Source organism: Salvelinus sp. IW2-2015, unplaced genomic scaffold (assembly GCF_002910315.2).
Source record: "Salvelinus sp. IW2-2015 unplaced genomic scaffold, ASM291031v2 Un_scaffold1903, whole genome shotgun sequence".
NCBI lineage: Eukaryota > Metazoa > Chordata > Actinopteri > Salmoniformes > Salmonidae > Salvelinus > Salvelinus sp. IW2-2015.
This window is the reverse complement of record NW_019943264.1, coordinates 252,836-266,352: the sequence shown is the minus strand read 5'-3', so window position 1 is coordinate 266,352 and position 13,517 is coordinate 252,836. Positions and strand designations below refer to the sequence as shown.

At 50.1% G+C, this 13,517-nt stretch overlaps 1 protein-coding gene across 2 annotated transcripts in view; it reads right to left on the bottom strand.

The window, feature by feature from the left end:
* Positions 1–4,540: 4,540 nt before the first annotated feature.
* Positions 4,541–13,517, bottom strand: part of LOC112072369 (zinc finger homeobox protein 4-like) — a 46,144-nt gene continuing 37,167 nt past the window's right edge. For both annotated transcript variants that reach the window (XM_024139781.2, XM_024139780.2), the window contains exons 2-5: positions 8,988–11,370; positions 8,613–8,873; positions 7,705–7,984; positions 4,541–5,321 (exon numbers count right to left, since the gene is read on the bottom strand). In XM_024139781.2, the coding sequence (XP_023995549.1) occupies positions 4,771–5,321; positions 7,705–7,984; positions 8,613–8,873; positions 8,988–11,324 (3,429 nt within the window). In that variant the 5' untranslated portion in view covers positions 11,325–11,370 and the 3' untranslated portion in view covers positions 4,541–4,770. The remainder of the gene's footprint in view (positions 5,322–7,704; positions 7,985–8,612; positions 8,874–8,987; positions 11,371–13,517) is intronic.

Here is a 13,517-nt window from a genome sequence, read left to right as displayed (position 1 = left end):
TCTCACTTCCTTCCACCGCAGTACAATGGGTTTTTATGCAAATCTACTGGAGTCAATCTCCTGTCTATTTCCCATCCCAGCCAGCCAATGACAGGCCATAATTACACTGCATATATATAGGGCTATTTGATTAAAAAATGAGAGAATAGGATTGACCTCGCCTAAAGGTTGAGGAGAGATTGGGCAGTTAATATCAGAGCTATATAACCACCACCTCCCACCTCAGTCTGAGATGAGAGGGAGGGACAGAAAAAAAAGCAGAGTCCCTTGATTCGGGTGGAGGGAAAAAAAGAGAAATATGCAGGAGGGGGAGAAAATTGAAAAAAAAATATTTTTCTTTTGATGAATATTAAATTCCAGCCCCTCCCCTCCCTCTCCTCCTCCTCTCCTCGTTCTCTCGTTTAATTCCCCCCCTTGTTCCCCGGCTGGCCATGGCGTTGCCAGGAGGATAATGGGTAATGAGATGGCCTATCTGCCACTCCCCAGAGATAGAGAGAGAGAGAGAGAGGCACCATTTCACCACACCATCTCCCCTTCTTAAATCACACTTTCTCAAATAAGTCCATTGTCCCCTCCCTCCCTGGTGATGATGAAGATTAGCATTACACGCGCTGGTGTCCCTTTTGGTTCAAAGGGTGGAAAGAGAGAAAGGAAGGAAGGGAAGAAAAAGAAATGAAAAATACAAATCTGGAAATAGTCAGGAGGGCCCCAGACAAGCCATTCTGCTTGACTGAGGACATAAAACCATAGAGAGAGAGGGAGCAAGGAGAGAGAAGGAATAGAGAAAGACAGGGAGAAAAAAGAGAAGGGGAGGGAGGTAGAGATGTAAAATGTATGCACGCGTGACTGTAAATCGCTTTGGATAAAAGCATTTCCTAGATGTCATCTACTGTATATTAAAAGTTTAATCAAGCTCAGTTCAGACTTTTGGATTTGAGAGCAGAGACGTATGATGGGTAAGGGAGGATGACAGAAAGGTTAGGAGGTGTGTGAGAGAGAGAGAGAGAGAGAGAGAGAGAGAGAGAGAGAGAGAGAGAGAGAGAGAGAGAGAGAAAGAATAGGGCAGGGTGAGGGTTGGTTGAAGTCAGGAGGTCCATCTGACGAACAGGTGCGGCTGGTTGGTGTAATCGGTTGGTGCGGTCAATGCAGTGTGTATGTGTGTGTGTGTGTGTGTTGTGTGTGTGTATGTGTGTGTTTGTGTTTCTGTGTGGTCCTGTACCACGCAACACTGACCATGAACATTCTCCACTGTAAATGATCCCTACTGTACCTCAAAGCGCAGCACACACACACTCAGAATACACGCATTCAGCACAGACACACACATTCAGTACCCCCACACACGTGGATGTGTGAATCTCACACTCTGTACCCGGGCAGGCGCTCCAGCTCTTGTGAATGGCACTGACAGATTTACTACTCTGTCCATCTGTATTAAGTCCTGTGTTTATTATCCAGAGTCATATCTCTGCCATACATCATCATTCTCTACATCATTCTCAACACTACCCAAACACAGGCTGGGCCAGCTATAGACACGCCATGGTACGTGCTACAGTACTCTTTAATACGGCCTGATCTACCTGCAGCTAGATGGCTAGCTCACAAGCTATCACACAGCCAGATACTAACATCTGCCTGCTCACACCTCACATCTGCAGTGCAGAGTTGCATTGCCAAGAGTTAACTCTTTGGAGAGAAGGATTTTCATTTGACAGGTAGACAGACACTGTGTTCCATTTTGCAGTTTTCTAGTCTGGAATTCTAGACTGTTCTATTTTTGCATAATCCAATCCAAAACCCTGCAATTAATTTTCTACTCTAGAATCATTCAGATTTATTGTGGAATTCTAAAGTCAGAATCCAGAATGCTGTTTTGAGTGTTCTAGATGTGTTAGTGGTCCATTTTGATGCATCAATTACGATTAACCAGAAGTTATTAACAGGAACCACCAAGTCCTTCGACGTTAACCAAGCAGTAACTGAGACAATGAGCTTAAAGAAGGATCAGATTGGTTCCTCAGAAAAGTTACTTCCTGCATTAGGATTAACGTATGCGCCCTAAACTAGAGAGAGCGAGAGAGGGAAAGAGGGGGTAGGTAAAGAGAGATATGGAGGTAGAGAGAGAGAAAGAGAGAGGAGAGAGGAAGATGAAGAGATAGAGACAGAAATAGCCCTCCTCCTGCTACTCTCATCTGGCCTCCTGTTGTAAAGTCTGGAAACCTTTCCGTCCTGAATCCCCTCAGATCTCTACTGAGCTACAAAGCAGCAATAAAGTCTGAATATGCTTTTTGTTTGCATCTTCCACCGTTTCACAGATCCTCAGTGTTCTAGACCCATATGGGAAGGTAGTCAACACTTTGTTCTCTTTGTGTGTGGGGCCAAGCCAGGGCGGGCAGAGCAGAGCAGAGGCAGGCCACTCCCATGGGTCTTTCACCTCCACACATAAAAGAAAAGGTGTTTTTCTGGTCAAAAAAATACATATTTTTTTTCTTTCTCCTCCGCTCATGCTTTACTGCCATCTGACTATGGGTAAAAAAAGTCTGAATCCTGCCAAACGCATTAAAGCCAGCATCTGTCCAACAGATTTGTGTAGCCGGTACAGAGTTATGTGGGTGGGTGGGGGGGGGGTGGGGTACAAGGTAGCTGAGTGCATGGAGAGGGTGTGTGGATGACCCTCTCCCCTACAGCATTAGCCAAAGGTAAATCGCTCGCTAGGAAGCTGAACATAGACACATGCCACAGATATGGGTTAAAAAGCATTATGGCCCAGGGAGCACAACAATCTCTTCATCATTCTATTATATGTTTGCACAATGTAAAAAACATGGAAGATCAGCCACATGATGTATAATACTATCCCCGTCCATCCATATAACATAGTCATTCTCCAATCTTTCTTTCACAGGATATTGCTGTACCAATAAGGGAGACTATACACAGACCAGACCAGACCTCTACAATTCCTCCAGCTTCGGTCTAAACAGGAGGGTGTCCCACACATTCCCATTGCTCTGGGTTTTAAAAGCAAGGCCTCCAATTCCACAGGCGATTCTGGGAATCCCCCCCCCACCTCTCTCTGGCCACGACAACTACTCTTTCCCTTCTCTCTCTCTGCCCACGTCACCCCCCTTCTCTCTCTCTGCCCACATGCACCCCCCCGTTCTCTCTCTCTGGCACGACGGCTACTCTTCCTTCTCTCTCTCTGCTCCCCCCTTCTCTCTCTCTGCTCCCCCTTCTCGCTCTCTGCTCCCCCTCTCTCTCTCTGCTCCCCCTTCTCGCTCTCTGCTCCCCCTTCTCTTGCTCCCCCTTCTCTCTCTCTGCTCCCCCTTCTCTCTTCTGCTCCCCCTTCTCTCTCTGCTCCCCCTTCTCTCTCTCTGCTCCCCCTTCTCTCTCTCTGCTCCCCTTCTCTCTCTCTGTTCCCCTTCTCTCTCTCTGTTCCCCTTCTCTCTCTCTGTTCCCCCTTCTCTCTCTCTGCTCCCCCTTCTCTCTCTGCTCCCCCTTCTCTCTCTGCTCCCCCTCTCTCTCTCTGCTCCCCCTTCTCTCTCTTCTCTCCCCTTCTCTCTCTGCTCCCCCTTCTCCTCTCTGCTCCCCCTTCTCTCCTCTGCTCCTCCTTCTCTCTGCCCATGACGGCTACTCTTCCCTTCTCTTGTCTGTCTCACTCACTCTTTGCTCACAGTTGATAACTTACAAACCCATAGACTTTGTGTGTGTGTATGACACCATAAACTAAACTATTATCTAAGAGCCTGATGTAGGATTGCTTTTCACCCTAGTCTCCTTTTCAGAGAAAATAAATTGTTATACTGATATGGTTATACTTTAAATTGCCTTGGAGTTGGTCTTGTACCTTTGCCTTTAATCATTGCTAATAAAAACTCATTTTCCCTATTATGATTTAATGGCTGCCAATGTCTTATGTAGCCGAGCTGGCTACTGTCAGACACTAAATCAACTGCTGTGAACACACAGCCAAGAGCTGAGCTACAGGACACACACATACCCCCCCCACACAGTGTCAGATGTTGTTAGGCCTGGTCAATAAGATCCTCATTAGGTTCATATAGTGCAGTAGATCCTTCAGGTCAGGATCCTGGGAAAACAGTCTTTTCACACTATAAACTATTTCTTTCTCTCTGTCTCTGAGGGACCTGTTTATATAATGTTTACAGTGTTCTAAGATGTTCTCTGTGTGTGTGTGTGTGTGTGTGTGTGTGTGTGTGTTGTGTGTGTGTGGTGTGTGTGTGTGTGTGTGTGTGTGTGTGTGTGTGTGTGTGTGTGTGTGTTGTGTGTGCGTTGTGCTGTGTGTGCGTGTGTGTGACACTGTTGCATGGTGGCCTTTTCTGTCTGTGACCACAGTATGCCGCCAACGCTTATCTATGTTTATAACAGAACTCAATTAACTTTGATTTCAGACATCATATTAATACCAGTGAAAATACTCTCTCCTTTCACTCTTACAGGAAAGAGTGAGATGGATAAGGGAGGAGAGGAGAGAGGGCTGATAGAAGCAGAGAGGAGAGGGAGCTAAATCAGCTCTACCTGTTGGTTAATGGCTAATATAAGCCAGGTGGTGCCAGAATGCCAATCTCTAACACCCTGCAACAAACACAGGGCCACCACTAATAGGCCTCACGTAACAACGCCTTACAAACCACTGGCTGGATGACATCATGCTGTTATAGAGGTCTAGGCCCTGTTGCATAATCACTGTATTATGCCGCTGCGTTGTCTGGTGTGTTGGTGGCTGTCGTGTGTACGGTGGGAGCGTTATGTTATAACAGGAGTGACTGGTACCTTGTACAGCCTAATGGCAGCCTCGTGTCGCTGGTTGGTGGCGTGCAGCCGCAGTTTATCCACGCTGTTGCTGTAGTAGTCGCACGCGTTGCATTTCAGGTGCACAGGGTTGCCGATGGCGACGCACTTTAACCTCCACTGGTTGGCTTTCCCTCCTTCCTTGATGTGCGCCACCAGCTGCTGTTTCTGCATGTGTTTGTCTGTCTTACAGTGCAGCTGGAAGTTGGCCTTGAGCTGGGTGTTGTAAGTACACAGTTTGCACTGGTACACATCTCCCACAATGCCACGCCACTCGTCCTCGGGCAGGGTGCGTTCTGCGTTGACATGGGCGCCCAGCGCCTCCAGGCTATCGGAGGTGAAGCGACTGCAGACAGAACACTGGTAGAGGCGGAGCGACGGGTCGCTGATGGGCGGAGAGAGCTCACCACTGCCTCCAGCGCCCCTGCCGCCGGAGAAGACAGACAGGTCATCAGCCATCAGCTGACCACTGGCTAGACGCAGCTCCGCAGACAAGTCATTATTCACTGGGGACAAAGAGAGAGAGAGGGATGGTCAGAGAGGGTGGCGGGTAGAAAGAGAAAGAGGGAGATATGGTGGTCAGGAAGACAAGAGGGATACGAGAGAGAGAAAGAGGAAAATGAAAGAAGAGAAGATAGAGTGAGCAGGAAAGAAAGATAATGAGAGTGAAAGTAGGTGAAACGCACAACGTACAACCAATAAAGAAAGCGAGAAAGCAGACAGAGAAAGACAAAGAGGATAGAAAAGCAGACAGAGAAAGACAAAGAGGATAGAAAAGCAGACAGAGAAAGACAAAGAGGATAGGAAAAGCAAACAGATGTACACGTCAACAGGAAAGAGGAGAGGAGGGGCTGGATGAAGTAAAGAGAAAAAAAAGACTGCCTTTTTTTTTAAATGAGATGAAGCGGGGAAGAGCAGCTAGAAAGGGGAGAAGAGCTTCAGCGTAGGGGTGTAGGCCTCAGTCACACAAAAGGATTTGATCAAATAAAGCCTTGCACAGACCCTATGGCTCCATACAAAGCCTTGACTATAAAAAAATCTATAGGATTGGATCAGGATCAATTACAATCATCCCTTTCAACTTGCTAGCTCCCTCATCAGATAGTTTTAATGACTCTGAGTTAGCCGAAGAGTAGCAGGGAGCGCTAGCAGGTCTTCTCACACAACATGAAACGCTGATCAATACAAAAGCAGCTCTGTTCTGTTACGACTCTCTCTCTCTTTCTCTCTCTCGCTATCTGTTAGGAGCTCAATATGTCTCCTATCCCAGAAAATGTAGACAAAAGACTAGCACAGAGAATGTAACAATGACATATTTTTCTTTTTTACAGTCAGAGTACAAATCTGCCAATTAGTCAAACACTAATAAGGTGTGTGTGTGTGTGTGTGGTGTGTGTGTGGTGTGGGTGTGTGGTGTGTGGTGTGTGTGTGCTGTGTGTGTGTGTGTGTGTGTGTGTGTGGTGTGTGTGTGTGTGTTGTGTGTGTGTGTGTGTTTGGACATGAGAAGAAGCGAGGTTACAGCTTTGACCTCCAGGTTGCCATGAGGGAATGGGTATGTAACAGTATGGGCTCTTTGTTAAACTCCTTCACCTCCTTGGAGATTCAACTCCCTGCAGGTGTGTTGTGTGTGTGTGTGTGTGTGTGTGTGTGTGTGTGTGTGTGTGTGTGTGTGTGTTGTGTGTGTGTGTGTGTGTGTGTGTGTGTGTGTGTGTGTGCTGTGTGTGTGTGGTGTGTTGTGTGTGTGTTCTGTGTGTGTGTCGTGTGCGTGCGTGTGTGTGCGATTAAGCTGATTTAAGAAAAATTACGAATGAAAGATTAAGAATAATTATCCGTGGCTTCTCATAATCATGTTTTAATCAGAGAGAGAGGCGAGGAGAGGAGCAAGACAGAGGATGAAAGAAGATAAAAGACAGCGGAGGAAGAAAGTGGCAGGAGAGGGGAAAGAGAAAGAGAGAGGGAAAGAGAAAGAGGAGGAGAGGAGAGGGAAAAAGAAAGAGGAGGAGAGGGGAAAAGAGAAAGAGGAGGAAGGGAAAGAGAAAGAGGAGGAGAGGGGAAAAGAGAAAGAGGAGAGGAGGAAGGATAAGAAGGAGAGGAGAGGGGAAAAGAGAAGAGGAGGAGAGGGGAAAAGAGAAAGAGGAGAGAGGGAAAAGAGAAGAGAGGAGGAGAAGGAAAGAAAGAGGAGGAGAGGGGAAAAGAGAAAGAGAGGAGAGGGGAAAAGAGAAAGAGGGGAGAGGAAAAGAGAACAGAGGGGAGAGGGAAAAGAGAAAGAGGAGGAGAGGAAAAGAGAAAGAGGAGGAGAGGGGAAAAGAGAAGAAGAGAGGAGAGAGAGGGAAAGAGAAAGGAGGAGGAGGACGAGAGGGAAAAGAGAAAGAGGAGAAGGAGAAAAGAGAAAGAGGAGGAGAGGGGAAAAGAGAAAGAGGAGGAGAGGGGAAAAGAGAAGGAGGAGGAGAGGGAAAAGAGAAAGAGGAGGAGAGGGGAAAAAGGAAAGTGCAAGGAGGAAAGACCAAAACAAACAGAGAGAGACATAGTTGTAGGAGATGGGAGAGGACATCCAGAGATATAAACAACGAAGAGAGAGAGAGAGAGAGAGACAGGAGAGAGAGAGAGAGAAGAGAGAGAGACAGGAGAGAGAGAGAGAGAGAGAGAGAAGGAAGAGAGAGAGAAGAGACAGACGAAGAGAGCAGGAGAGAGAACAGGCAGAAGAGACGAGAGGAGAAGAAGGAGAGAGAGAGAGGGAGAGACAGGGAGAGAGAGCGAGACAGGGAGAGAGAGACAGGGAGAGAGAGACAGGGAGAGAGAGGGAGAGAGAGAGAGAAGGAAAGAGAGACAGAAAAATATACATACAAAATCGAGACCAAAGGGAAGGCTGAAAGTCACCCTGATTCTCACCTAGCCCAGAGCCGAGCACAGCGGACGTATTGGGGTCCAGCTGGAAGGGGTTAATCATCTGGGCTTCTGGGCCGGGGCTCTCCAGCTTGACCCCGGTCAGGCTGATGTTCTGAGCCAGGTAGTACTGGTAGAGCTCAGCCTCGGCCGGGGCCAGACCCAGGTGCAGACCGTGTTGAATCTGCTTCATGTTCTGCTGCAGCAGCATCATGTTGTGCATGTGTTTCTCGCTGGTCATGTGGATGCGTAGGTTCCTCGCCACGTTGGTCTCGTAGTCACACACCTGGAGGAGGAGAAGAGCAGAGGTGTGTGTATATATATATATACATATATAAATAATGAGGAGAATTTGTTGAATGGGTTCCCAAAGGATGTGTGGTAACTATACTGAACAAAAATACTGTATAAATGCAACATGCAACAATTTCAAATATTTTGCTGAGTTACAGTTCATATAAGGAAATCAGTCAATTGAAATACATTCATTAGGTCCTAATCGATGGATTCCTCATGACTGGGCAGGGGCGCAGCCATGAGTGTGCCTGGGAGGGCACAGGCCCACCCACTGGGGACCCAGGCCCAGCCAATCAGAATGAGTTTTTCTCCACAAAAGGGCTTTATTACAGACAGAAATACTCTACTACCATACTACCACAACCCCCCCCTCAGCAGTTTACATGTTGTGTTTCTATGTTTGTTCTGTGTAAGTACTCATATACAGGTGTACGAGTTCACAGAGTGAAACACAGTAGGAGGAGGCTGCGCCAAGACAGTGATCTATTGGAAGATTTGTGGTTTTTCCCCTAAGGGATTATGGGAAGATGATCCTAGACCTGTCTAACTTCTAATCAGAGCCAGAACAGTGGCTAATGAACTAMAATAGCCCTGATCCAACGTTTAGTGTCACCCACCTCACAACGCCACGTGGGCTTCTGTTTGGGCTTGGAGGGTGACGGGGTACCACAGCCTCCCCCCAGGCTGGCGCTGGGCACAGGGTTGGCATGGCTGTGGCAGGGGGTGTGGGTGTGGGTATGGCTGTGGGTGTGGGTGTGGTTGTGGTTGTACTGCTGTTCAGTGCCCCCATTCTGCAGTGTCTGAACGTTGTTCAGATGCTTGTCCGACTGCATGTGGATGCTCAGGTTGCCCTTGGTCGTGGTGGAGTAGTTACACACCTAGAGAGAAATCAGAGTTAGAGGGGGTTATTTATAGAGATACAAAGAAAGGAACAGAGAGAGAGAGAGGGAGAGTGTGAGTAAGAGAGAGAGAAGTAGAAAGGAGAGACTAACCTCACAGCGGAAGGGCTTGTATCCACATGTATAACTCTCTCCCCGGGCCAGGCGTGGGTGAGCCTGCCCTGTACGGCAGTACACACAGGACCCTCCAGACTCTGGGTGCTTCTCCTTCATGTGGGCGTCCAGTGTCTGCTGGTACTTGTAGTGCCAGTTACACTTGGGACACTTCAGTGTCTTGCAGGAGTTACGAGAGTGCATCATGGTCATGTGTCCACCTAAGGATCGGGAGGACCCTAGGACCGTGTCACATTTTGGGCACTCTACACCACTGCCTGGGGACCCCTCGGCCAGTCCGGGGGTTCCAGGGGTACCCGGCGTGCCAGGGGTTCCGGGGTTTCCCCCGTGCTGGTGCAGGGGTCCCGGACTCTCGTCGTCTCGTGGCATCATCAGGTGAGAGGAGGGGGAGAATCCATCTGGACCACCCAGGGCTTCACTGGTTGAGTCGTTACTGCTATCTCTATCTCTGGCTTGGGCTGAGTTCAGCTGATTCTTCTCCATCTCCTCACGGGAGGAGGAAGAGGAGGATGAGGGATCTTTGTTGTCGCTGTACTTCAGCACGCTGTTGGACAAGGGGGAAATACTTTGGTTTAAAAGAGGGAAATCTTTGCTACTGGTGCTGTCGCCCACCGGTTCATCCTCCTCCGTCTCCGCCCCTCCGTTGGAGTAAATGTCTTCCATGTCTTCTTCTCCTCCTTCTGCGCCCGGCTCGTGTTTGATCAGCGGGTACGGGTTCAGGTCCAACCGCTGTCCATTGGGATGCAAAGTGCGTGGAGCACGGCCCTCGCAGTCGCTCTCGGAAGAATCCCGCTCCCGGCCTGTCGCCATGGGAGATGAGCGAAGGAGGGACGCAGAACTGGTGGGGGTTCTGACGGAGGCGCCGGTCACACCCCCGATGTTTGGATTGGTCTCGGCCTTTGGCATGGGTGGGGTTCTGGGGGTTTGGTCGGCGGGGTTCGAGCTCGCGCTCCCTTTCAGGAAAGCAAATCCAGCCTGGAGGGAATCAGCGTTCTCAGCGTGGAACGTGTTCCACAGGCCGCGGAACCCCGGGTCAGGACCTAGGAAGTTAGCGGCGGTAGGAAAGTGGGGTAGCACAGAGTTAGAGGATTTTTTTGGTTCCAAAAAGCTTATAAGAGGTTCTTTGTCCTTGCCGATCCCCTGGATAATGGCAGAGACGTGCTTGTTGCTCAGGAGCTTCTGTTCCTGCTCGTTGAGCGTCATCCGGTGGTCATGGACGGCGTGTGTCACAAACGACCGGCTGTAGCCGAACGACAGCTTGCAGAGGAAACACATCAGCACAGGCTTCCTCTGTCCGTCGCTCACACAGCCCTCAAACTTGGACAAGTCCACATTGTTGGGGACATCTTTGGACACACAGGAGTTTTTGGCTGCGCCGTCGACCGTCAAATAGTCTTTGTCGCTCTTGTGGCGAAGGTCGTAGACACGGAAACTGTGCAACACAGGGCTGCCGGCGCCTGCGAACGCTGAGGTATTTGGGAACGACGATGTCGCCGCCGGGTCAGCCGGGAATGCTTTCCCGAGGGATGACGCAATGTGGAAAGTGTTGATGACCTGTGGGTAGAAGGATATGGGTGCAGCCGCAGGCAACTCCGCCCTGTCCCGATTCCCCCCATGGGTGGTCAAACCGCTTTGGGATTTATTGGTGGCAGCGGTGGGATTCTGGGGGTTAGGGGGGACGTTTTTGGGTGACAGAAGGCCCCTGGAGCCGCCACCGCGATGCTCTTTGGAGTCCTCCAGGATGAAGGCAGATCCGTCGGGCTGGTAGACGATCTCACCGCACAGGTTCTCCACGTCACTATCTTCTAACTCGTCCATCTCGCTGTCTCTCTCACACTCTGCCACTCCATCAGGCTCCCCCTCTCCCTCACTCTCGCCCTCCTCCTCCTCTTCTTCCCGCCCTGCTGCGTTGGGCATGCGAGCGTTGGGGCAGTGGTGCTCCATGTACTGCTGTAAACTGGAGAAGGAGGTGGAACATTCATTACAGGGGATGTCCTTTGCTGGGGCCACCAGCGAAGCAGAAGTGTGGACATGCTCCAAACCCGATACAACAGTTCCGGTTCCGGTAAAGCTTTCTATCCGGCTCTGCTGCTCCGTCCTCAGCGGGCTGCCGGTGTCTGTGGCATTATTGAAGGTAGCAGGGCTGTTCTCTGATGCTCCAGTGTCATTGGTATCAGCGGTGGGATCCATCCCAGAGGCAGCAGCAGTTCGGTATCTCTCGGTCTCCTCTGCGTCACACGGCCCTGCTGGCAGCGACGACAGCTTATGGCCATTTTCCTGCCGCAAGACGATAGAAGGGGAGTCACAGGTTGCCATGGCGACCTTTACATGGGGATCTCATCTCATCCAATCAGACAGGGACCTGAAGAAAGAACGAAAGAGAAAGAAAGAAAGYGAAAAAAGAGTGCGAAAGTCATTAGAAAAGTTTTACAACAATAGCAATCACACTGTTTATCAAAAAGGCTCAATATTAGATCCTACATCCAAAATCCCATAATAATTTCAAATGTATGGAACTCAAAACGAGACTATTGAATGCTGACGGCCAAGAGAAAGCCCAGCACAGAGTTTACCATTAAAGTTAAAGAAGCCCCCTGACTTCTTGTGAAAAGAGGAAATCCAATATAAATGTGAATAGATCTGAGCAGCTTTGTCTTAGAGCTGACAGCCAGAACCTATCGCCTGCCCCCTGAAAGCAGCTGAACACCACACAAAAGTTTCCCTGAGTCCCTCTCTCTCTGACCCCTCTCTGATTAATGCCCTGGAAACAGAAGGAGGAGTGAACGAATGTGACTGATCCCTCGCTCTGGCCATGAGAGGAGGAGAGGAGCAAAGGAGAGAAAAGTCGGACTCCTGTGTCGGTAAGAAAATCAGCTTAGCCTAAATCTGGGCCTGGTAAAGACCCTCAGCATGTAGCTAACACTTCCTGATTAACACACCAGCGTCATCGATTAAACCTCTTCTCCATGCCCTCCCCAAGCCCTGTCCACACTGGCCAGCCACCAACACCAACAGGCATACAGATTAGACACCAGTCACTCCACCTTTAACCTTCAACTTCACTTGCACATGGTATCAACACCAACTAAAGTAAATAACAGAGAGAGGAGCAGCTAAACTACACATCACAAACAAACAGTCTGACCGTACTCCAGATGACAAGTCTGATTCATCCAAATAACCCCATGTTCAACTCCACACCCTTCAACACTCTCCCTGGCCCAAATCCACACCCCTCAACACTCTCCCTGGCCCAAATCCAATTCCAGAGTATACAATGGGGACCTGTCCCTGTAAACCATTGCTTTTGAAAGACAAGTTGGTGTGTGAATGAGCCAGCATTCGAATGACGGTTTAAAACTGCAACCTTCAACCCCACCACCTCCTATGCCTGCCTCTTTCTCCACCTCTATCCCCTCACCCCTGTATCCCCCCACCCGCCTCTATCCCCCCACCCTCTCTATTCTCCCACCCCCTCTATCCACCCATCCTGTATCCCCCAACCATGTATCCCCCACCCCCTCTATCCCCCACCCTCTGTATCCCCCAACCATGTATCCCCCCACACCCTCTATCCACCCCACCCCCTTCTATCCCCACCTTCTGTATCCCCCCACCCCTCTAATCCCCCACCCTCTGTGTCCCTCCAACCATGTATCCCCCACCCTCTGTATCCCCCCAACCATGTAATCCCCCCACCACCTCTATCCCCCCACCTTCTGTGTCCCCCCAACCATGTATCCCCCACCTCTATCCCCCCACCCTCTGTGTCCCACCCAACCATGTATTCCCCCACCCCCTCTATCCCCCCACCCTCTGTATCCCCCACCCCCTCTAATCCCCACCCCCTCTATCCCCCCACTCTCTGTATCCCCCACCCCCTCTATCCCACCCCCTCTATCCCCCACCCCCTCTATCCCCCACCTCTGTATCCCCCCACCCCCTCTATCCCCCCCACCCCCCCTCTATCCCCACCCTCTAATCCCCCACCCTCTGTATCCCCCACCCCTCTATCCCCCCACCCCTGTATCCCCCACCCTCTGTATCCCGCCCAACCTGTATCCCCCACCCTCTATCCCCCCCCCTCTGTATCCCCACCCCTCTATCCCCCACCCCTCTATCCCCCACCCCTCTATCCCCCCACCCTCTGTATCCCCCACCCCCTCTATCCCCCACTCCCCTGTATCCCCCACCCTCTGTATCCGCCCAACCCTGTATCCCCCACTCCCTCTATCCCCCCACCCTCTGTATCCCCCACTCCCTCTTCCCCACCCCCTGTATCTCTCCATCTCTCTCTTTCTGTGACACAGTACAAAGCAATTAGAGGTTTTAACTGAAAACAATCCACAGCCTGTGGGAGGGGGCTTCATGGATATTAAAGCGTGAGGATTGAAATCAAGTGTGTGTGTGTGTGTTGTGTGTGTTGGTGTGTTGTGTGTGTGTGTGTGTGGTGTGTGTGTGTGTGTGTGTGTGTGTGTGTGTGTGTGTGTGGTGTGTGTGTGTTCTGTA